Here is a 24,159-nt window from a genome sequence, read left to right on the forward strand (position 1 = left end):
CCCGAGGTGCGGGTTGCGTTGTTCGCTTTCCGTCTGAATTCAGCTTTTTTCCATCCAATTCAGCCGCCTTGCCAGCAGTCACATGCGAGGGGAAACCCCCCAGGACCTCCCCTCAGCAGCTCCAAGACGTGGCGCAAAAGCGACTACAGCAAATAAATAAAAAGCGAGCACAACCCGCGGCGTGCAGCCCCTCACAAGGCCCGGCGGGGCATCGCCGGTGGCTGCGGGTGGCAGCCGGGCTGAGGGGAGGGCGCGGGGCGGGGCGGCCCGGGGCGGCCATCTCCCACCTGGAGCCGCCCCGCCGTGCGGGAAGAGGAAGTGGGAGCAAGGGAGGAGCGGAAACCGGCACCGCCACCCGCCCGGGAAGGGAAGGGGAGGGAAGCAGCCGCGGAGCCGGCGGCCACCACCGTAAGCACCGGGCAGGGCCGGGCCGGGGGGGCCGCAGGGAGCGGGGGGCGGCGCGGCCGGGCTGCGGGCACCGGGGCCGGGGTCCCCCACAGCCGCGGGGCCTCGGGGTGGGTGGGAGGCGGCTCGCAGCGTCCCGGTGGGTTTATTCCTTCAGGGGTTCGCCCGTGTGGGCCCCTGCCCCTGCCCGTCGAGGCTAGGGCCGAGCTGGGGAGAAACGTGGCGGGTTCGGGGTTTTGTGAGGATGTGCGTGGGAAAGCCCTCGAAAGCCTCCCTTCCTCGGGTGCTGCTTGGAGGAGGCCGAGGAGGAAGCAGGGAATGCAGGGCTGAGGATCTGCCTTTGTGCTGCTAAATGCCCCAGCACAGCTGGGTGCACAAAAGGAAGAAAGGGAAAAAAAAAAAAAGACAATTAGTGATGTAACTGTGTACTCAGGGAAGAGCATTGACCTTCCATCCTGCTGGGTAGGTAAAGTAACCCTGTGGGTGGGTGTACAGGCACAATTCAGCCCTTGATGTCTGGGAGCTGAACACAGGTAACTTGCTGTGTATGGCACAGATGGAGGGTACAGGCTGTTCCTCAAAGCAGTGGCCATAAGTTTGCATTTGGTTCCGAGTGAGAGCTCAGACCTCACACCCAGTTTCGTTACTGAGCTGCTTCAGTTCTCCTTTCTGACACTTTTTTGGTAAGAAATTTGTTTCTGGTGATGGCTGCGTGGCAAACTAAAGAGTAGGAGAACCTGAGATGTGATAGCATGAGAAAAAGCTTTAGATGGAGAATATCCGAAGCGGAAGGGAAAACTGCTGCTCTTTTGTCATCTCTAGTCTTACACCCTTCTTCCAGACCAGCCAGTGGTTACTACCCTGGGTTTGCTTATTTTTCAGTTGCCATTGTTCTGGGATTTCTGAAGTGCTCCATAAAACTGGTTTGTTGGTTTATTCTGCTAGGCTGTAGAGGAAGTGGTGTTTTTTTTGCTCTATAACCTTCATTGTGGATTATTACTTATGTATCTAAAAGGGAATTTCCATTCCACCTTCTGGATTATGCTTGTGTGAATGAAATAGTCCATACTAAATATCCTTATAAGCTATTCTTAATTGAAAACAAAAAGGTAAGTACACAGAGTGAGAGAATGTTAAAGAGCTGTACTCTAATGGTGTAATACCTGAAAAAGCTGGGAAAAAATAGAAGCTTTTTGTTGTTGATTTTGTTTTGCTTTTTAGAAGTATATCCACGTTTAATTTTTCTAGAATGAGGGCTGTGAAATGCAGGCACTAGCATCAGGCAGGTCAGATGTTCTGTTTGCTGGTCACTTTCAGAAATGTTAATTAAAGTGTCTAACTCAATACTCTGCAGGGTATAAGGTTTCCAGAAAGTGAGACACCCCAAATAATTAGCCACTGAATTGCTGACTGTTGTTTCTGGATGTTGCTGCCTGCCTTTTTACCAGTTTTGCTTCTGGCTGTCAGTACGCCAGCTCTCACCCTCTATTTCTGCTGAAAGTCAGGTGGGCCACTGAGTACGTGTACGTTTCACAAGGGATTATCTACAAAATGTAATAATATACCCTGTTGTTGCAGGCAAGCAGACTAGTGTCTAGATTGCACACAACATCTTAGAATGGTTTGGAAGTCTTTTTTAAGGCTGAAAGTCATTACACATCACAGGAAGCACATGGAGGTTATGCTGCCTAGTGAGCAGTATCATGGTCATCATTACTAACAGCTGGGGAAAAAACAGCTATTGCTATGCCTTGAGTGTACACGCGGGGTCTAGAATTGGAGCATTCCTCAGGAGTGGACATTGACTAGGAGACCTGCTTGAGCAGAAGTCTTTCAATGCAGAGCTTTAAAATGTGACACTAACAAATGTAGGAAAGGCACATGTTGATTTGGTCAGGGAAAAGCTTCCTTGGTCTCTTTAAAATCACATGAGCGATTACTCCTAACCTTTTTGCAGTGCCAATAGGAAAATTCAGGGTGGTGGTTTTTCAAACCGGCTTGAGAAGACAGCCTGAGAGCCGATGACAATTCTTGTACTTTGATGGAGAAATAATCCAGAGTTCCCAATAGCTTGTACGGAACATAAAATGAGTTTCTGTGTAACTGGAGCGTGACAGTGCTTCTTCTGTGGTGTTGCAGATGTGGAAGGCTACTGCAGGGCACACCATTTCTGTCAGTCAGGATGACGGAGCTGATGACTGGGAGACGGATCCTGATTTTGTGGTATGGCTTTCAAATTTCATCCATTCACTGGAACTATAATGTTAGAGTAATTCTTCAGGAGGGGGGTCGTATCTAAACTGATGGGAGCATGCTCCTGGAGGGAGGGAGAATTAGGATTTTCTGTGTGGGGTGAACAAAGAAAACTATCCTGTCTGGCATGGGTGTTGCAGGGAAGTCTGTATGGAAGTGATTTGAACCGATCACTTCTGTATGGAAGCGATTTGGAGCAGCAGCTTCTGGGTACAGGAAGTGCTCCGTGTGTGTCAGCATTGGGAAAAGCACAGGGCTCGCAGCAGAGAAGAAGTGGAGGCGGAAATAGTGGGTTTTCTAACTCTTCAATCTTGCCAACTTCTGACGGGTTTTGCTGTGAACTCTGAAGTGCAGATAATTAGTGGTGTCTTTGGGTTTTTAACTCTTTTTATGTGTCCTTCACAGAATGATGTGAGTGAGAAAGAACAGCGCTGGGGGGCTAAAACTGTGAAAGGATCCGGCCATCAAGAGCACATCAAGTAAAGCAGCTCTCTTTTAAATTTATTAGTAGTCACAATCCCAGGCAACTTTTAATCAATTCATGTTCTCAGTTACTTGTATCTTCATAATTAAAACAAGACTGTCTGTAGACGACTAATTATTTGCCAGATTGCTAATCTTTCATATATGTCAGTATCTTCAGATCTGAAATTAAAATCAGAATTATGAAGTAGGGACTCTTAAATCTTGATTTTTAACTGGCAGTGTTGTTCTTCCTGCCTCTTTGTGTCTGTAAAGTTTCTTTGTTATTTTTGGGTGCAAGAGCCAATACTGCCAGGGGACAAGTTTGCATTGGGTGTTCTGAGGAGCTGCATATGACACTTTAAGGGAGGGTTTAGTTTCTTAGTTCTCAGGCTTTGTTTAGAAAACTGCTACCAAACTCCTAAAAATGCTGGTAAATTAACAAATGAACTCCTTTGACGGATAAAAATAAACAATAATAAATGAACGCATTATAAAGGCTACTTGAGACAAATAGTCTATCATCTGAATCTCATCCTCCTTATAAAAAGTGTCTAAGACTTTTCTTAACTTCCTAAATCACAGATTTCCTAAAACTGTTTTAAAGTCCGTGATTGTGGTTTGTGGTCGTTTGGTTTTTCTTGTGTGTTTCTGGGGCATCAAGCCTCCTGATGTAATGCTAAGAACAAATACCATCGGTGTTGCAAATGGAGAGAGACTGGGCTGTGTGGCTTGCTTCTGGGATCAGTTATGCTCTGCAATCTTTGGAGAGCAGTGATGACACCTACTGGCTGAGTTGTGCATGAGGAAGCTTTAAATTCAAGTGGGAAGCGTTTTAAGGTATGGAAAACCATCCGGGCTTGTCCTTGTGTATAGCCTGCACTACTGCAGCTTCAGTTCCTGAATATTGCAGGAGAACTTGGGGAAGAAGTGAATGTCTCTTTGCATCCTTATTTTGCGTTACAGTTATGTCCAAAATGCTCATTTGGAATCAGAGTCTTGTTACCATAGGGACTGTATGGTAAGAGATGATCCCTATTCTGAAAAGTTGCCATCTAAATAAAAAGTGTTGGAAAGAATTTAAATTAGGACATGAGAAGAAAATATATTTGAGGCACACATAAGTTCAAGGTAATTGATTGTAAGGTTTTTCATATAGCAAAATCCTCTTCTGTGTTAAAGTCTTAAAACCAATGCTTTCATTTCTTTTTCAGACAGTGTTCTGCAGTGGAATAAATTCTGATTCTCAGGATGTGAGGAAGTGCTCTGTGCACTGGAAAAATGGGAAGGGCTTCAAAAATACAAGTTGTCCAACTTTTAAAATACCATCTTACATTTTATTTTGCATCTTTTTGAAGTTATCTTCTGAAACTTTCTTAGCAAAACTTGCTGTTTAATTATCTGTCTTTAAAGTATTCATCAGCTGAGAGAGAATGTGTTCCAAGAACACCAGAACCTCAAAGAAAAGGAGCTTGAAACAGGACCAAAAGCTTCCCATGGCTATGGAGGGAAATTCGGTGTTGAACAAGATCGCATGGATAAAGTAAGTATGCATGCTTTCCTGAGATGATATTGTAAGCTTTGTCTTGCCGTGCCTGTGATCAGCATGACTACACACGTGAGTTAAGCTTGTTGAAGGCAAAGTCACTTGTTGCCAGAGTCACAACTTTGCCAGAATCACAGATGTAGAAGCTCAGATCACGGCGTAAGTTACATAGAGCCATGGCTCATCTGCCTTGTAATGCTATAACAAGACTACTTATGACCTCTACCACCCAAATCTGTCAGAACATCACGTTCTCTTCCTTATTTAAGTGAAAATTCTACTACAGGAAGAACTGAACTAAAACATATAAAGTACTAGGGACAAGTGTTTTAGGAGGCAGATAAGGAATCTGAATGATGAGAGGAAGTTCTGGGATGTGCCATGGCTCCACATGTGTGTGTTTGACGCTTGCACTGTCTTTAGAGCAAGTCTGCTTTCTTACATCATGGGTGGATTCCCTTGCAGTCAAGATTCAAGTTTCTAAATGTATATTTCTAAATTAAGAAAGTACTTCATGCATGAATAAATCTAGCCTTTTTTTTTTTTTTAATTTCGATACTGTGCCAGCTCTTCTATGCATATTGAGGTTGCCAAAGAGTGAAGAAAAGGGTGTGCTGCTTCTTTTAAATTAGAGGGTAGCTCTTAAGCAGTGATAAATGTGAACAGTGACAAGTAGTCCAAGTATTTAAAAAAAGTCATTGTACTTCAGTCAGATGATAATGCTTTCCATAAGGACCTGATGGCTAAGATACACTCTGTTAACAAAGGTAATGGTAATTCTTAAGGTAATTCCATTAGCCTTGTGGTAATTAGACGGTCATATCAAATTCTGGCTAGTTTCTCGCACATATTTTGTTAAAATGAGAATCACACTGTCTCCTGAATAAGAATGATTTTGTTTTCTTACTTAATTTACTTTCTGTGTTTCTAGTAATGTGACAGCCTTAAATTCCTACTGGATTGCCATATTCCAGGGTAAATTGCAGCATAATTCTCAGTGGGCCTTTGAAATAGACTAACCTAACTGTGAGTCTGGGAAAGGAATTGCTGACCAGATTCAATAATTAGGCCTGTTCTGCAGCTGCGTAGTTCTCTGTTGTCAGCGGTTTATGCCTCACCTCTGTTCATGGGAAAAAATAAAAAGAAAGAAACGAAGGTGACGTTTCCTGTAGGCCAAAATTAATTGGAAAAATTTGGTGGTTGTGTCCTCCCACCACCAATATTACTCAGATATTGGTAGTAGGAGGCATTCATAATTTATCTTTAATAAATGAAGCTTGCTTACTTGTAAGCATAGTTCTAAAAACTCATCGTAAGAATGTTCCCTTTAAGGGAAGGCCTTATACTGTGTTAAGGCTTGACCCAGCTGAAATAAATGAGAGTTACTGTGGCATTGGTCATGGTGTTTTTAGGACAAAACCCGGACCCTGTCCTAAAATGAACAATTATATAATTCCATATGCCAGGCCCCATAACTGATCTAAAATGTAGCAGAGTGTTCTACTGAGGAATTAACAGGGTCATTTACTCTGAAATACAGTTTATGAAGAAAAATCTTCATTTTTTGAAATATTTTTTTCAAAAAGGGATATGTTATAATGCTTGGTATTTAATGAAATGGAGGAAGGAATTCTCTTTTTTCAGGTGTCATGTAAAGAAAGCATTCTTAACCTTTTCTACCTCGATTTGGTAAAAATGAGGGATCACATAAAACGTAGGATTTTCTGAGCTTCATGTCTCCAATAGATTAATGGGTAAAAGGAAGAAGAAAGGAGGAAGAAGTGTGTGTTTTCCATCACGTTTAACAGTTATTCTACCACGGAACAACTGCAAAATAAACACGAGTATGACTGCATCAGTCAGGAAAAGAAAGGGGCTTTTATATGGCTCATAAGATAATGTACTACTAGTGACATCCTTGTTACCTGGCAGCCACTCAGCTGTTACACACAGTAATATTTTGCTTAAAAAAAAAAAAAAGAACAAGGCAAATAGTGTAAAATCATCTCCCCCTCAAGTTACGTATGATTTTTAGACACCTTGCGTCATCAGATTAGTTCACCCTGCTCCAGCTGTCTGCTGCTGCCACAAGACAAGCAGTTTCTCATTGCTCAAAGGTCTGAGCATGGGACAGCGTTTGCAGGGCGCTGCCGCAGCGGTGCATGCCGATATCATGAAAGGCAGGGGCTGGGTGCTGGAAGCTGCCGTGCCATGCCGTGCCAGCAGAGTGTTGGGCTGGGCCCGGCGTTCATCTGGCAGCAGTCCATGTGTGGTGGGGTGTGAGGTCTTCTCTTCTCAGCCTGGGTTGTCAGATTAAAGTGGCAAATCGCAAGCTGCTCTGGCTGGTGCTCCATTTTATCACTGGACAGGAGGGAATGTCTTGGCACGCTATGCAGCACCCGGCAGGGTGCTCGGCTCTAGTGCCGGTGCCAGCATCTCAGAGGGTGCCCTAGCACTAGGTTAATGTAACACTGGAAAGTGTTACCCGTGAGCATGGAGGATGTACTTTCAGGTGTGTAATTACGTATCCCCTTGTCCTACCCGAAGCCAGCAACAGCACAGGTTCTGCTCCTTGGGTTGCTGTGTTCAGCTCATGTTCCAGCCACAAACAGGAGGCTGTGGGGCTGGCATGCCTGTGGCAGGGCTAGCTCTGTCCTGCCATGGACGTGGTGCTTCACTCTGTGATGCCTTTTTGAAGTGAAGAGAAAGTACAGAGAGTAGACGTGTAAATTGATGTAGGCGGAAGATCAAGGTGCCTCCCTAAAGCAGTGTCAGCAGAAAACCTAGCGTGGCTGTGCTTGGTTGCAATCTGTTATCAGCTCAAACAGACCCGTAGCTATGTGCCTAAGTACAAGGCTGCATATTTAATCCGGAACTAATCCTTGGTTTAACTTTGGCATGGCACCATCTAGATTTTGCCTGTATCTTTCTGGTTTTCATGCCTGTGGTTTGAAGTTAAAAAATCAGGGTGTAAAACAGTCTTCATGAAATGCAGTCATTTCTGCCCAATTCTTTCTTGGCACTTCCTGTGCTAAGGCTGTATGGGTGGCACGGTGACAGCCTCGTAAAGCCTGCTCAAGTGAGTAGTGATTCACAAGGAAGGCAGTTTCAGCAGGAAGCAGTGCAGGATGTAAGGAAGCTTATCCTCAGATCACTTGGTGCCATGTTTTCTCTTACATACAGAACTGGACAGAACTGCTGCCTGTTTCTGAACTTTCCAATTTCTTTTAGTCAGCTGTTGGGCATGAATATCAATCGAAGCTTTCTAAGCATTGCTCCCAAGTGGATTCTGTGAAAGGGTTTGGAGGCAAGTTTGGAGTACAAACTGATAGAGTTGACCAGGTAAGCAATTTCTTCTGGTACTGCAGCTACTCGAAGTCATTGAGTTTATCAACTTGTACACACAGTGAAAAATTCCAATACCTTAAAATGCTGGTGTGGTCTCTTCTTCCTGATATATTTGAAGTGTAGCAGTAAGCTATCATGGGCTGTTACAGAGAGAAATTTCTGTTTAAAGCAAAACAAAAACCCTCATGGGAGATTGAGTAGAGTTGAAAAGAAAGCTGAAAAGAGATATTAAAATCTGTACTTTAGCTTTGGAGAGGAAAAAAATCAATGTAACTGTTACAGAAGGAAGGATTTGGGGATGGTTTGTCTTGTACTGCAACGTGAACTACTGCGCAGGATAACTGGCTTGCTGTTCCAAGACTGTGTAACACCCCTTGTGCGGAAATGCTGAATTTCTGTTGTGCTGAATTTCTGTTGCGCTAAATTGCTGAACCTGGCAAGACAAGAGTATCTTGCTAGGAAAATTTGTTTTGGCAAGGGATGACAAAAGAAAAAAAAAAAAAAAGCAAACAACCAAAAAAATGCACTTGACTATCATGTAAATGAATATGGCCTGTAAGTTTTAAGTAGGTATTTATGCTCCAATCAAAAGGGTCAGAACAGTTTGGAAAGATGCAAGAGCTTTCTGTGCTGTTTGTCCACTGACATGACAGCAGTTTTTCTACTAATATCTAACTTTGTCACATGAATTTTTATTTCTCCTCCAGTCGGCTGTTGGGTTTGAATACCAGGGGAAAACTGAGAAGCATGCCTCCCAAAAAGGTAAAGTGGTGTGAAAAGTTAACCAAACACCCTTTGTAACAATTGTTTTCAAAAATATTAAAATAGATATTCGTTCTGTTATTGCTTGTGAAGGACATTGTTCAGTAAAGCCTCAACATGTCATTACCAGTGAATCAGGTGTTGAGGGTTTTGGGTGAAAAAGGAGATGACAGAATGAACTTCAAAGCAGTTTCATAAATTTCATAAGTTGGTAGAGTTTTAATAAAATGAAATAGTGTGTCATTGTGAGTCTTGTTCATCTTGTAGAAGTGGTGTTCGGGGGTGTTTTAGAGAGATTGGGAATTGTTCTTTGCTGTATTGCCCCCTATCGGAAATAGGATTAGATTTTAGAGGTAGCATAATAAACTATAGGACCATTGCACACCTTACTTTCTGAGTTTAAAGTTGAACTTAATTGTGTGTGCTAAAGGGTGACATTTGAGTTCTGAAGTAACCGTGTTGTTTTTGTTTTTTTCCACTAATGGCTAGGATATGATTCTATTGAAAGTTGCTTCATTTCATTTTTATTTTTTACTCCATACAGACTACTCAAGTGGTTTTGGTGGAAAGTATGGAGTACAAGCTGACAGGGTGGACAAGAGTGCAGTGGGATTTGATTACCAGGGTAAAACTGAGAAACATGAATCACAGAAGGGTGAGTAGACACATATGTTGATAGATTCATACTCTGAGGTGGCAGGCATTCATGACAGGCAGTGCTGTAAAATGCTTTTTTTTTTTTTTTTTTTTTTTTTTTTTTTTATAATTTCATCTGTCGCACTCCCAGCCTGATGAAAATTAACACTATAAAATTTATGTTGCTAAAAACTTTGACTTCTGAAAAAGAAACCTAAAACCTAGTTTCTAACTGGTACTAAGTGGTGATCCAGCTGCCATTATTTCAGAAGCAGGGCATATAGGTCTAGAGTTTTTTGCAACTTCTTTTGAAAAGCTGTGGATTAAAATACCTGAGACGGTAAGCAGTTTAACCACAACAGAGGACTGTTTCTAAAAGAATCAGCTGTCGGTAGAATAAAGCATTAATCAGAATTGGTAGTGCTTGGAGTTAAATATTGGGTTGCTAATCAGGTTTCCAGGCATATCTGATCAAAAAATCAAGTATTTTATTGAAAAATTTTGACATTTTTGCCATCTGTTTTCTCTTTATCTCAAAGAAATATTTGTACTCCAAAAGTGCGAAAGAGAAGAAGGGGTTGTTTATTTAAAAGCATACAGGCTGTTGCTGACATGATTCTTGAAGTTCACTTTGCTATAAGTGTCTTAAAGTATTATCTAGGAGTCAATAGCCAGAATTGCCAATATCACCCTGTAGTTGAACTACATATGATGCCATTTTATTTTCCATCCTGAGAGAACGTATTCTGAAGAATTTGACTTTGGTGTCCTGAATTGAAATTAACCAGGGATATCAGTGCTTCTTTTAATATGTAATTTAATGGTAGCAGATCTGATTATCACAATTTGTCAAGGTAAAATTTTGTTGTTGAACACTTACAAACAAAACTCTTCACTCTTATCTCTAGATTATTCCAAGGGCTTTGGTGGTAAATATGGTGTTGACAAGGACAAAGTGGACAAAAGTGCTGTTGGCTTTGAATATCAAGGCAAAACGGAAAAACATGAATCACAGAAAGGTTTTTATTATCTTATTTAAGAATACCGGTTCAAAACAATCAGACTTTCCAACATAGGAAAATGTAATTTTTTTGTTTTTGGTGGTGGTAAATGTGTGTTTGCATTTTGTGTATGTAGATTTCTACTTCCCTTAGATGTAAAGGAAGGCATTGGAAACGGTCCCTGAGTTTCACATTGTGATTTCCAAGGGACCTTATGTCCATATGGATGTTATTGAAGTAATTGTGTAACTGCACACATCTGTGGTCTTCAGAGACAGTATCAAATCCTTCATTATTTATATATCTATATTATGCATATATATGTGTTAGGTATCTGGGTCTAAATGGAAAGCACATCAGATTCTTCAAGTCTCTGAACACTGAGTCTAAGTGCTGTAATCAACACTCAATTTGTGGTGCTTCTTTGCATTGTGATCCTAGAGTTACTGAATGGATAATCTCCTTCCCCTTGGCTGAGGTAGTGTAGCAGGGGAAAAAGAGTGAAACTATTAATGAAAGGGCAGCTTATCCAATAGCATATCTGCCACATTACTTTTTTTTTTTTTTCTCTAAATACTATTTACAATCATAAACTGCAGTAATGTTTTCTGAAACTTCATGCATACAGATTATGTGAAGGGGTTTGGAGGCAAGTTTGGTGTGCAGACAGACAGACAAGACAAATGTGCACTTGGCTGGGATCACCAGGAGAAAGTGCAGCTGCATGAATCCCAGAAAGGTATATCAGTTCAAGATTCTTAGCCGTTCTTTCTAACTTCTCTAATACCTACTTTTCTCATCCCTGTGTGAACCCTCCTTCCCTTGGTATCTTTAGCTACAGTCTTACAGTGCTAACATGAATCTCATTTTTCCGTGTTTAAACTGTTGCTGTGTGTTAGTTGAACTGGTGTCTGCAAAGCAGGTTAAACACATCCGATAACAAGTCCCTGAAAGTTCAGACTTAGTGCTGAGTTCTCACTGGAGAAGCCTTACAAGTCTGGGTAGCCTGGATAATTTTTTTCCTTTTTCAGTTCATTCATACAAACCACAAGTTAGCGATTTCTTTGTATTTTCCTTGAGGATCTTCACAAATAATCTTCCTTTTTGTGGCTTTGGTTGTGTATACCCCTGTTTCCTTGCAGGGGAGATCTAGTATTTAATGCTGTCCTTTCTCGTTGCCTGCAAGATGCCTATTCCCATGAAAGATTGGTACCCAAAAGAAAAGTTCCAAAACAGCTATTGCTAGCTGCCTGCCACCACTCTTAACTTAATTACATTAACTAAGCTAAAATGTCTTATGTTAAAAGTGATCCTCAAAATATTATTTTTCTGGGTGTTCCCACAGATTTGTTGTGAGAAGATTACCTGAAGCCCTGTTTCTTGTGCCCTCATTTTATATAATTTATTAAGATGCCTGTTGTAAGGCAGCAGTAGGGAATGATCATAGCTCTTAGCTGAGAGTTTTTTTTTCCTCAAGCTGTGTAGCAGCAGGGATATTGCTTCTTCCATTAGGCAGTGCTGTTTAGGAATATCTGAAGGGTAGTCTCCGTGGGCCCTATGTGAACATCTCTTTAAAAAGTCAGATCTGTAGCATACAAACGTTAACCCCACTGATGAAAAGAAGCTCGTTTCATCGTTAACTGTTGATCCTTCTGTATCTTGTTTTGTTTTGGTACATAACCTATGTGTGTGTTTGTGTTCAGAATGTTGATCAAATGCAAGTGCATTATGCTGATTGTATGAGAAATGTTGAGAAGTGATGTTTTTTGGTGACTTCAGAATGGTGTTCCTATGTCTGATAAATCATGTTGACCTCTTCCTAGTCTCAAGTGGAAACTTCTGAATTTACTTGTACAAAAGACTATTGAGAGTTTTTTCACCATTCAAAATTATTGGTAATTGAGAAATATTGCAAAAATTATTTTGAGTGTCTCTGACTAAACTTTTTTATTTTCCTCCTTTTGTTTTTAATGTATTACATGTGGCTTTTTCAGACTATAAGAGTGGTTTCGGAGGGAAATTTGGTGTACAGACAGAAAGGCAGGACCCATCTGCTGTGGGGTTTGAATACAAGGAGAAACTAGCCAAGCATGAATCTCAACAAGGCACCGTTTTCACTTGTTACTTTCTTAACAGTGCAGCCACTTCTCACACAGTCTTAAATAGTTGTCTAAGTAGATCAATGCTAGTAATGTGCAGACACTTTCTTGCGCTTCTGTTCCTACATGATCTAGCAACGTTCTTCCATTTTATTCTTAAAATGTTACGTGAAACAAGCCTGTATTCAGGAAACGATATCCAATGTTTAGATAACAGCTCTAAAACATAATGCATTTAGTGATAATAACGACATATAATTATTAGTATGATGTTAATGACATTCTTACCAGTTCTAGAGTCTAAATGTGAAACTTTGCCTGGATAAATTGGTGGAAAAATATTCAGATCAGGACCATGCATGTAACCCTTAACAAGCAATGGATTATGGCAAGATCATTTAAAATTGATTGTAGTCTTTAAAACAAGAAGTAGGGAATGTTTGTGGTTCTTGGGTGAGCAAATACTGTTATAATGCTCTCTTTATTCATTGTGAAATAGTTGGGGTACAAACCATGAATTCCTGGTTTTCCGTTATCTTAAAGTGAGAAGTCTGGATCAGGAAAATGTAAGTGTAGTATATTTATTCTGGCTGAAAATACATACAAAGCTGAAGAGAATGAGGTTGTTCATTCTGATAGTCAATATTTTCCTGTGTAATAGTGACACAAATTCAAACTTAGAGTGTCAGACGTACCTTAGCAGACCCCAAGTACAAACACTAAAATAACTGGTTAGAGGACCCAAGTGGTTTTCGAACTGTGAGGAGAAGTAGTAATTGTAATTATGTTTTAGGGAAAACACAACAGAAAAGCCTGTTCATTTACAAAGTCTAAGGGCATGTTCCTACATACAGTTCAGCAGCTCGGTGCCACCAGAAAGTGCTGTTTTTCCAGCCACACACTCTTGCTTCTTCTGTTGCACTGGCTCTGGTGCTAGTCTCACATTTCTTTGAGTAGAAGAAAAAATTTTCTTTGAGTTTCTTTCACTAGAAACATCAAAAAGTCACTCTTCTATTTTTTTCTTTTTATGCCACTAGTGAATTAAATTGCTTCTGGAGCATAACAAGTACTAGAGTCAGCATCGGGTGAGAGCAGGAGTGTGCAGCTCACAGGTGGTACAGAGCAGCAGGGCCACCCCATTTCCATGGTGGTGAGCTGTCGCAGACTCGTGCTGTCTTGTGGAACTGCCCCTTTCCATGTGTGTAGCAGTAGTTATTACCAATGACATTAGTATTCATCAGTTGGGTATCATGACCAAATCCACCGGAACAAGAAATTTGTTACATTTTTCTGCCATTCATAGATTTTACCAAGTTAAGGAGAAAAAAAAATAATAAAACCTCTGTGGTCACTGAAGACTGGATGTCACTCCTTAAGGAAAGAAAAGTGGCTTTAGGTTATATGATTTCTGCAGAGGGCTAAGAATTGCTGCTGTGAAAGGCTGTGTTACAGAAGTGATGCATTAGAAGGGCTCATCCCTTATTCCTTGCTTGATACCTTATCAGTCCTCAGCTTAATGTTTTCTCAAAGAATGCATGTGGCTCCCAGTCTCTCATCTGCTGGTGTACCTGAAGGCTCTTGCGGTTATGTATCCTTCCTGCATCAAAAAACAAGTTGCATTTTCTTTGGCGGCTGTCACTGTATCTTTGCATGCAGCTGAGATGGCTATTTGCACTTGAAATGGCTATTTGCGTTTGGCAGAAAGATGGACAGAAAACTCCCCACTCTGACCTTTTTATCCTGCTTTTAGATTATTCAAAAGGATTTGGTGGGAAGTATGGCGTACAGAAAGATCGGATGGATAAGGTAAGTTACTTAAATAGCCCATAGGGATAAAAAATAGTATAGTTAGATCTGTAGTGTTCAGCTTTCTATTTCTGGATGCTTCTTCAGTATATCATTAGAGTTCTTCTGTGATTTTTTCCAAATCTTTTAAAGTAAATGAGCATGATGCTAGTTTATACACACATGTATGTGTTTACATATGTGTAGTATGTGCATATATATGTATATCTAAAGTATGGAAAGATGAAGCATGGAAATTAAGGAATAGTAAAATTTGTATGAAAGAAGAATAAAATCCATAAATTCCCCAGTTTCAGTCACATCTTCTGGCAACTAGCTAATGCCTTAGAATATCTTTTTAATGGACTGCTTAAAATAAGTGTCAAGTATTTACCAACTTTGCCCACTTCTCTATATGAGAGTTTGTTTCAGTATGCTGTAACAGTGAAAGGTAGGACAGCTCATATGTCCTTTCTGCCTTTCCATTTTTAAATTGAAAAAGCTAGAAAATTAAGAAGTCCACACTGAGATTTGTCTAATGAACGTGTACTCTCAGCTTCATATAAGACATTTTAAAATGAGACAGTAGAAGAATTTGAAAGTCAGTAGGATTCTTTTTTACTTGCGGCTGCAGGACTCGAGACCATTCATTTAAAAAAACAACCAAACAAAAACCTCATATTCTGCATGCTGTTTTCAGAATGTTCCCTCTGATTTAACAGTATCGTCTTACATAAGAGAACTGGATGCTTTTACCTTGGTAGAAATCTTTCACTGTATGGAATACAATATCAACATATACACAATAAATGTTTAAGATGTTGTCTCACTTTCAGTTCTGATGAGTCATCTGTTCATAAATTACATTTTCTTTTTAATTAGTAGGATTTTAATGTATTTAGGTCTGTCCCTGAAGAATAACTCAAAGTAGTTTGATTTACAGAAATAATTATTCCATTTGTCAAGTTTTGATTCTTCCTGATTTTATTTTGGTGTTGTGAAAAAAGCTGTAGGGGCGATACGAAAAAAAAAATACATCACACACTGAAGCTGTCTGAATGTCTTCATGAATTTGTGTTTTGTTAATGTACTTTTTTCCTCCTTGCGGGTAGAATGCAGCAACTTTTGAAGATATTGAGAAACCGTCATCAACATATCAGAAAACCAAGCCAATAGAAGCTGGTAAGGCACTGTCCCCAAATCCGTTCTCTGGAGTTGATATGTTCAAAAGTCCAGATTGTTACTGTTGATGCAGCTGTGATGTGTAAGAATCATCTAGAGGGAACCGTTCTCTTTGCAGGTCTCTAGCAACCTCAGCTACTGTCTTCCTCTTCCTGTTAGAGGTTTTTCTGTGTTTTTTTTTTTTTTCCTTTGCTAAAATTTGTACCATAAACTAATTCCAGGCTACCATTATTTGGAACCTTAAACAACATTTGACTTACTTGTATTTTTTCTTTTAATGTCACAGTTGCTAATAAAACAAGCAGCATCCGAGCTAACTTTGAAAACCTAGCCAAGGAAAAAGAACAAGAAGACCGAAGGAAGGCAGAAGCTGAGAGAGCACAAAGAATGGCCAGGGAGAAACAAGAACAGGAAGAAGCTCGGAGGAAATTGGAGGTCAGTAGGATTTAAGTCTCTTTTGGATAGCATTTCAAGTGTGTTTCACTGTAAAGTCGGATGAAAAGAGACTCTCTGAAGAAAAGACATTTTCTTTCTTTCCAGCTAGGCTATAAAGCTCTCTTTTGTTTGTGTGTGTGTGTGTTTTTGCGTGTATTCCTGCCTGTGCTTCACCTGTTTACAATACCCACCATCTACCAACATGCACCATATATATATCAGACATAAGATATGGTGATGGAGTAACACTTAAGTGTATATAATTTTGGCATTTAGCTTACTCAGGAATAAGTAAGCTAGTCTTTGGTGCTAATCTCTGTAGTCTGCTCTTGCCCTAATGTAGCTGTACTGTACATCTGCCTTTTGGTAATACCAGATTCCCATGGACATCAAGGTCTTTGTCAGGGGAGAGACAATGGTCCCCTGCAGGCTTCATGAGTGCTCATTCAAGAAGTTTGATAGTATGTTTTTTTGGAATCAATATTGTTGAAAATTGAGGTGGTATCATCCATTGGTATGCCACACCCATGAGGTGAGGGAAAATAATCATCCAAATCTCAGTTTGGGAATTAAGAAAATGACATTTTAGCATTGACATACTTAAAAATGTAGTGATTTGTGTCTTACTCATATGCAAAATAATTCCAGGAGATGTTTAGTCAGAAAATATGTCTTACCTGCTTCATAGAATTTGCATGTTTGGTGAAAATCTACTGCTAGGTGGAAGGACTAGTCCTTCGTGTCTAGTTCGTTTGCTTTCTTACACAATGCCAGAGGTGACTTAGCGTTAGCAATACTGAGGGCCTGATGTTTGCAGCTCTAAGCTTTCACGCAAGCTGCCGTTGCAGTCTGTCCAGACCCTCTGTGGCAGTTCCACATTCCATCATTGCTACTTCTGCTTAGTTCTCAGACAAGGTGGCTGGTGGTTTTAGGTCTTTTCAGTTAGCCTGCCTGAATCTTTGTAGGTCATCACCAAGAAACTAAAGGTAGTGGTTAGACAACACTCATAACTGGGGACTGCTATTTCCTTACTTTTTGTACATTATGTTCAATTTTGCTCTGCACCTTTGCTACGAGCAGGTTTTGCTTAGGGTTAGGCAGGACAACATGCTGCTAGCTTCCATCGTACCGGTGTTACCTGTGCATTTTGGTATTGGGCTGCCTTTGCCTTTCAGGGACTTCCTCAGTTCTGTCAGGCTGACCTGTGTAACAATTCATATGTCTCACTCATCTCGAACTTGACATAATCCTCATTGTGCTATGAATGCTGAATCGCTCTCAGAGATGACTCCTACTGACTCAGAGACTACTCCTATTCCAACCTAGCTAAAGTCATTCTTTAAATCAGAAAGGAGGAGATGTGTGTGCCAGAAAGCCAGGCTTTCTGCTTAGTATTCTCGTTGGTCCAACTCCCCTTTCATTTTATCAGATTTGTAGTCAAAAGAGTGTGGGAAGATCAGCCTCTCCATTAGCTCTCTTGCTGTTCATTTTGTGTGATCAATGTGCTCATAAGTAAGATCTGTGGATTGAGGGTGGTGAATTTGAGCTCTTGCTTCTCATTTCAGGTTTTTCATTGAGATTTCCTCCTGCTGAGGAAACGGTTCTCCAGAAGGGTTTAAATGTAGTAGCACAGGTCCTCATGAGTCAGTGAACTGTTGTCTTTTTTTTCCTTTTCCTTTCTCTCTCAAAATGGCTTTCTGCCTCTACTGTTATTTTTGCTGTTAGTGTGGGTTAAATTCAAGCCGTTATGCTTGATTTTTCTGGTGCTACATCAAAGATTCTGTTGCCTGGACACATTTGAAGTTTCTTCCAAAGCTGGTATTTAAATTTCACCATAACCAGATGATTAATGTTCTTCCAGACTGAACATCTCCCTGGTTAATTGTGTGGTTCTCTAGGCACTGAGGGAGGGAGGATGAGGTTAAGGGGAAGCTGAGATGATGCTGGCTGTGCTGCCCCGCACTCACAAGCTGAGTGTGAAAAGGGGAAGGATGCAAGTGTACCAGCCACAGCTGCTGTGAAGGGGCGGGGGACTTTGACTTAAGCAAGCTATTTCTTTAAGAGAACTACCTTGCACAGACAGAAAGTTCTCTCACTTTAAGAAAGTATGTGGGCACACGCCCTCCCACAATGGGAATGTACATATGGGCTGCATTCCTTCAAGAATCCTGTTTACTGGTAATCCTTTTCTTTTTTGCTCTTCACATATGTCGCATAGGCAAGTGGTGTTCAGGGAGCTCTTCTTCAACTGCTGTTACCAATCGACGAGTGCCTCTTGATTTAGCTAGAGAACAATGCAAGATGCTGTTGCACATGGAGCATTTCCTTGTGGAAGAAACCCAGCTCTGAGGCAGCCTGAGGTGGACCATGCAATTTAAATGCCTTATGGCAATTACGCTGTGCCTGTCTTAAACTGCAGTCTAGACTGCAGAGACCAATTTCATGGGACAAATTACTCAGTAATGATTCATTATACAGTGCTTCACTTTGTTAATGGATTAATGCTAGCTAGTTTTTCCCCAAACTTAGGTTTGAGTTAAATAGATGATTTGCTAGTGTTTTTTTTATCTGTAGCACAGCAGTTAAAGTGAGAAAGGGCATCCGGACAGACTTTTTTCAGAAAGCACAGCATAAGCTTTGAATTGGTCTTCAAAGCTGTCTCTGTTCTCAGGACACATTTTGCTTTCTTTGTTTGATGTATTTTTTTCCAAGCTGTGAAAAACAACAAAAAAAGGAATATCTTTATTTATTTATTTAGCAATAAAGTCCTCCCACTTCATCTCTGGTCTGTGATTTCTCCTTAGAATTCTCTGAGGAGTTGTGGCTTGATGAACCTAAACAAATGGAGAGCACAGTCTCTCATAACTTGTATTCTCAGTTCTTTTCTACAAAAAAAAGAATAAAGTTTGGCTCTAGGTACAGTGATTTCTTTTCCTCTGTGGTAAAGAGAGGCAAAATAAAATAGTTAGCTGACAGTCTTTAAATATAAACTTTTCATAAAATTATGCAACCGATGTTGTTTTTTTTTGGGTGCAGTATGCCAGCTTCCTAATGAATGGCTTCCTAATGATAATTGTGGTTCTGCCCTCCAATTCACAGGTGGGATGGCACAGTGTGAAGTGCTGGAGTGCCAGAATGGTTGATTCAGATTCATGCTCTTTGTGTTGCAGAATACAATAGCAATACTTCTATTTCTACCACATGGAACTCTTCTGAACATTTGAACCCCTCATTGTCAGCATATAGGATTTAATTTTGTACGAGCTATTCAGTCTTTTGCTTTGGCAGGCTCTTGGCAGACCTGCAAGAGCTTACAGGATCGTTTCTCATCAAGGACAATATATCAGTTGTATAATTAGAACATGGGGGCTTCAGGTTCTCTAAACTTATGCTAAAATGGTACATGAGGCCCAATCAGCTAATGAACAGAATGAATATATTGAACACAGAAACCCTGCAGCTCCTGTGGAAGTGTGCCAAAGAACATTGGGTACTCTGTTTTTAAACTCATGTATCCATACGTACTTTGCAGTTTTTATTTCTTCTTTTTTTTTTCCTCCTCTGCTTTGCAGTATTGCTGAGGCTTTCCTGTTACAGCCAGTCTAAACCCCCAGGCAGGTCTAATGATGGAGTCAATCCAGGCCCGTTCTGCTCCCTGCTCACTTCAGTTTATTTCAAAATGTGTTGTTTCTCTCTGTTATTGGAGGGTTTATTTCTTTCATTAAACAGTGATTAAACTACACTGAAGCTTTTCTTTCTCTTCAATTAAGGAGCAAGCTAAAGCCAAAAAACAGACTCCACCACCGTCTCCTACCACACAGCCAGCTGAACAGAAGGCACCCTCAAGCCCAGTCTATGAGGTTTGTTAACATCACTATCAGTGCCTCATTTTTGATCCTAAGTATAAGAACCTCTTCACAAAATCTGGACAACCCTCTCTGATTGTTTCTGCAGGATGCAGCTTCCTATGATGCAGAGTCTGCCTACAAGAACTCCAGCACAAAGTACTCAGCTGCACAGGAGCCAGAGCCCAGCTACAAAGCTGCAGAGTCAGACTACCAAGAAGCAGTGAGTCAGCGAGAGGCGGAATACGAACCCGAGACGGTCTATGAAGTGGCAGGGGCAGGAGACCACTACCAAGCAGGTAGAGTGTTTGTTTTTCATGTGAAAGAAGCCCTTAAAAATGAAGACTGACTCCCCTGGGCAACAACTTAATAAATAGTTGAGTTGATATCACACTGCCTTCATTTTCTAAAGTTGTTGTCTGATGAGACTTTGTAGATACCCCACCAACAAACCTTAATTAGGGGATGGAGGTATGGCTAGAGCAGAGTTGAAATTACTTAACTTTCGTGAGATGATGTAGGAATAATTACAGTGCTTTCTAGCTTATCGGTTCAAAAAGAGTAACCATTTCCACCCTGTGTAATGCAAGAAAAAAAGCATAGCAATTGAGTTTAGATGTGTGTTGAACCAATGCTGGCCTAGCAAGCAAAAAAATCTGTCAATGATTCTTGGACTTTGAAATTGACGTAGTGTGTTCCGTGCTTATGAGGGAGTGCAGTAAGGATGTCCAAAACTAACGGTACTGAAAGAATGTAGTTCTTTTGAATTGCTGTTTTTCTCAGCTCTTCTAGTTACTAAAATCCTGCTTGCTTTGATACAAGAATGTGGAAATTCTGAACAGACCACTTAACACACACCCCCAAACATGCACACCTAACAATTTGTGTTTAATAGTCTCTTACATGCTTATCTTGGGCTCAGTTGTTGTTCTGCCACTTCTTTTAGTGCTATAAAGCTAATAATTTTTATTTTATACTGTATTAAATGTCTAGTTGTGAACACTTCCTGTCAGGCTTTAATTGTGTGTGATTAGGAAAAAAAATCCATTTCAGAAGGTACGTCAGCACTGCTCAAAATCTGCATAATTTCATGCTTCCTGTGTGGATTAGCAGTAGAATGAAAGGAGGAATGCCACAGAAAAGAATTTGGGGTGCTAGGTAGAATGCTTTATGCTTTTAATTTGTTTCTTTGCTTTCTCTCTCCCCTTAGAAGAAAATGCTTATGATGAATATGAAAATGAACTTGGAATCACAGCCATAGCCCTTTATGATTATCAGGCTGGTAAGCAAAGCTCTTGTTCTTAAACTTGTCTTTTGAATTCTCTTCTTTGAAAGATAAAACAAGATTTTTTTTATTTATTTTCCTTCCATCTTGTAATTTCTTGTAGTAGTGTATGAAATGAAGATATGAAGAATTAGGATTGTTTAACAAGACGATAGTTAGCAGTATAGATATTTAGCAGTAGCATGTAGACACTTCTGAAAGTTACTACCCACCGTTTTTAGAAATTATGGGTGCTTAAAAAATTTTTTTTACCTGATTGCTAACACTCTAATTAAACCCTTGGTGTGAGTAATTGTTTAAGAGTCCTCTGGTTGATTCTGAGGACAGTTCAAGAAAGTGAAGTGGTTCCTCAGTGTGTTAGGTAACAATTGCGGTTCTTAAAAATTCAGTGGGTAAGAACCAAGCACCATGTCAGGGCTGAGGATGAGGAAGCAGCATCTTTACAGGCTGGTATTGCCTTGTGCTGTTTCAAACACCCTGCCAGGAGGGAGGAAGGTTCTGGATGTTCGTGTTATCTTTAGTGACGGTGGGCTGATAGTGAGATTGTCGCGCGGACCACTGTGCAAACACTGAGTTTCTTCTGCTCTCTCTCCAGCGGGTGATGACGAGATCTCCTTTGATCCAGATGACATCATCACAAACATAGAAATGATCGATGACGGCTGGTGGAGGGGTGTCTGCAAAGGCCGATACGGGTTGTTTCCAGCGAATTATGTGGAGCTGAGACAATAGAGACTATTGTCTACTGGTTATGCCTTAATTCCCCAGTCAATAAATCTGACTTAATACACTACAAATCATGATGCTTTTCTGAGGATGGAGGGGTATATACATATTGCTTTTATATTTAATACTTTGCTGATGCTTTTTAAAATGTTTATGCCACAGAAGTTGCTAATATATTGTAACTACAATGTTCTTCACTAAGGCTCTTAAAACGATTTTCATGCATTTGGAAACATTTCTTCTCTGCCAAATTAGCAATTGTCATAAAAGGCCTTTCCGAGGACAATTAGCTGTCTGTCATAATATTGCATGTTTTACTCATAAGTGAGCAGATTTACCTAGTGTTTAAGTCTAGTTAGTCTTCCACTAAATGTTTTCAGCTAAGAAAATCATGGCTATGCAGGTTATTTGCGTTTCCACTAAGCAAGGGGGTGGGGAGGACTGGGGAGGGGCATAACTTTTTTTTTCTTTTCCAGGTAGTGTGTGAAAAAGCAAAGAGAATGCTTGAAAGTTGCAGCTAATGGCAGTTAATCAAGTACTGTCCAATATTTACGGAATATTAGTGTTAAGAAGGAAACAGTCTGGTTACTTTTTCCTTCTCTTTTAAAGTGAAGTTTCTTGGTTACTGCATTGATTTTTTTTTTATTTTTTTTTTCCTCCTGACCTTGCTACTCCTCTTCATGTAATACCAGAGGAGGGCTGCAAACATTCTAGCACTGATTATCCTGAATTTCTTCACATCTTTGGTTTGTTCCACCCTCCCCTCTCTCACAGGAAAACTTGAAAAAGTTACTCTACAAGTATTGAGTCACTCAGTGAAATTCCTACTTGTTCAAAGGGAGACTGGCATCCAAATCTGTGTGACTACCTACAGGAGTAGTCTCATAGCTTTAAACAGGAGGAAAAAAGGCAAGATGGAATTGCAGTTGCATTCTGTGTACAATGCATCCTTTGTTCATACAATAAAACAGGCAGGCCTGCTGTGCAGTAGTAACATTTTATACAACTATATTTGAGTTGAGGAATATTAATGCAAATAATTTGATTTAAAACCCATATAAATATTCTCCATTTTTAAACCATACGAGAGACAACTGTATTTTTTTGTATGTTCTACAAAAACTGCCAGTAACATTCTGCTAAACAATGGAGTTAAAACTGTTCTTTGCCAAATCTAAAACTTAAGTTTTTGTCATTCTAGAAAGCTGACTTCACAGCAGATTTAGAGTCCCTACCAAAGATAGTAAGTTGCATCTAATAGTGCACATGTTAAATGTATGTACTGTCTGTTTCCACCTTCTGATCAAAACAGGAATGGCAGAACTGGTATGGTAGCTAAGAAAGAATGCAGAGAATTTTTATAAACTGTAAATTTGGACCAATGGAATATAGAAGACCTGTACAAAATGGTAAAATATATAATGTATCTTGGAAGGCATCATATTGAACCAATTCTTGGATGGTTGGGACAATCCTTAATGAATGTCATATGTATGTCATGATTATATATATTTTTTTCCTTTCCATGGTCTCATTTCTGTGTTGTATTTGCATTACTAGGGTTGGGTTTTATATGCAGTTTATTTTATCCAATTTTGCATAGAACACCTCATAGAGGGGATATGATTTTTGTAAATTAAATATTCAATAAACTTTTTGAACCATTTGCATGGAATATTTTTGTATTTTTAAATTGCTTTGTTAGTCTGTTTTGGATGGTTCATCTCATCTCAAGCTGCATCTAGGAGCAGCCTGCATACAGCGAATGATATTTCCTCTGAGAGCCGCTGCATGGTGCTTGGTACCAGGGAACTGCAAGGCTGGGGCAGGTGGCTGCTGCATGGAGCCCTTCTGGGGTCCTTTTGTGTGAATCATGGGTACAAGGCTCGTTCTAGGCTTTGGTATGAATTTTGTAGCCTGAAAGATAGTAGGGAGACCAGGTTTTGCACTCTTGGCTGCTCTTCCACCACACTTCCTTCTTCACTCCCATTTTGTGTTTTCCTCAAGGTCCCTGAACAACTGCAGTAATTTTGGGGAAGCGAGAGATTAGCCTTGGGCACAGAGGGGAAAGCCTCAAAGGGAAAGAAGGACTTGCACCATATGTGGGCTCATGTGTATGCTGTGTGTCATCAGGTGACACTATCATCAGCATTATGAGGATTAAGTTTGGGGAGTGTATTTGTGTGTTGCCTCACCTAATGGAGAAGGTGTTGATCTCTAATTCAAGCTACTGATCTCAGTATCACCACGTGGCAAGAAGTTCTCTGCTAGATTGATTTAATACTTTGCCAATCGTATGTAGGTAGCAGTGTTATGACTACTCTTGCTACTATGAGATTAGATGTATTAAATTGAAGTTTTAAGATCACTCTTATTCATCAGTAGTAAT

At 40.3% G+C, this 24,159-nt stretch overlaps 1 protein-coding gene across 4 annotated transcripts; it reads left to right on the forward strand.

The window, feature by feature from the left end:
- The first annotated feature begins 236 nt into the window (after positions 1 to 236).
- On the forward strand, positions 237 to 23,436 carry CTTN (cortactin). 4 transcript variants are annotated; one of them, XM_068684596.1, is made up of 17 exons: positions 237 to 408; positions 2,545 to 2,628; positions 3,064 to 3,137; positions 4,534 to 4,663; positions 7,898 to 8,008; positions 8,722 to 8,776; positions 9,321 to 9,431; positions 10,321 to 10,431; positions 11,042 to 11,152; positions 12,408 to 12,518; positions 14,263 to 14,318; positions 15,410 to 15,479; positions 15,766 to 15,914; positions 19,685 to 19,774; positions 19,869 to 20,058; positions 20,970 to 21,041; positions 21,640 to 23,436. In XM_068684596.1, exons 2-17 carry the CDS (start codon positions 2,545 to 2,547, stop codon positions 21,774 to 21,776), a joined length of 1,662 nt encoding a protein of 553 aa, XP_068540697.1. In that variant the 5' UTR covers positions 237 to 408; the 3' UTR covers positions 21,777 to 23,436. The 4 variants fall into 4 exon arrangements, with proteins under 4 accessions (XP_068540697.1, XP_068540699.1, XP_068540700.1 ...); XM_068684598.1 differs by lacking the exon at positions 12,408 to 12,518; XM_068684599.1 differs by lacking the exon at positions 10,321 to 10,431.
- The last annotated feature ends 723 nt before the right edge of the window (positions 23,437 to 24,159 follow it).

This window comes from Anas acuta, chromosome 5 (genome assembly GCF_963932015.1).
Source record: "Anas acuta chromosome 5, bAnaAcu1.1, whole genome shotgun sequence".
NCBI classification, from domain to species: domain Eukaryota; kingdom Metazoa; phylum Chordata; class Aves; order Anseriformes; family Anatidae; genus Anas; species Anas acuta.

Excerpts from the sequence above, each read along its gene's own strand:
- CTTN (XM_068684596.1), top strand. The coding sequence starts at position 2,545 with ATGTGGAAGGCTACTGCAGGGCACACCATTTCTGTCAGTCAGGATGAC. Across the intron at positions 3,138-4,533 it reads GGCCATCAAGAGCACATCAA|TATTCATCAGCTGAGAGAGA; the intron begins GTAAAGCAGCTC and ends CTGTCTTTAAAG. Across the intron at positions 21,042-21,639 it reads CCTTTATGATTATCAGGCTG|CGGGTGATGACGAGATCTCC; the intron begins GTAAGCAAAGCT and ends CTCTCTCTCCAG.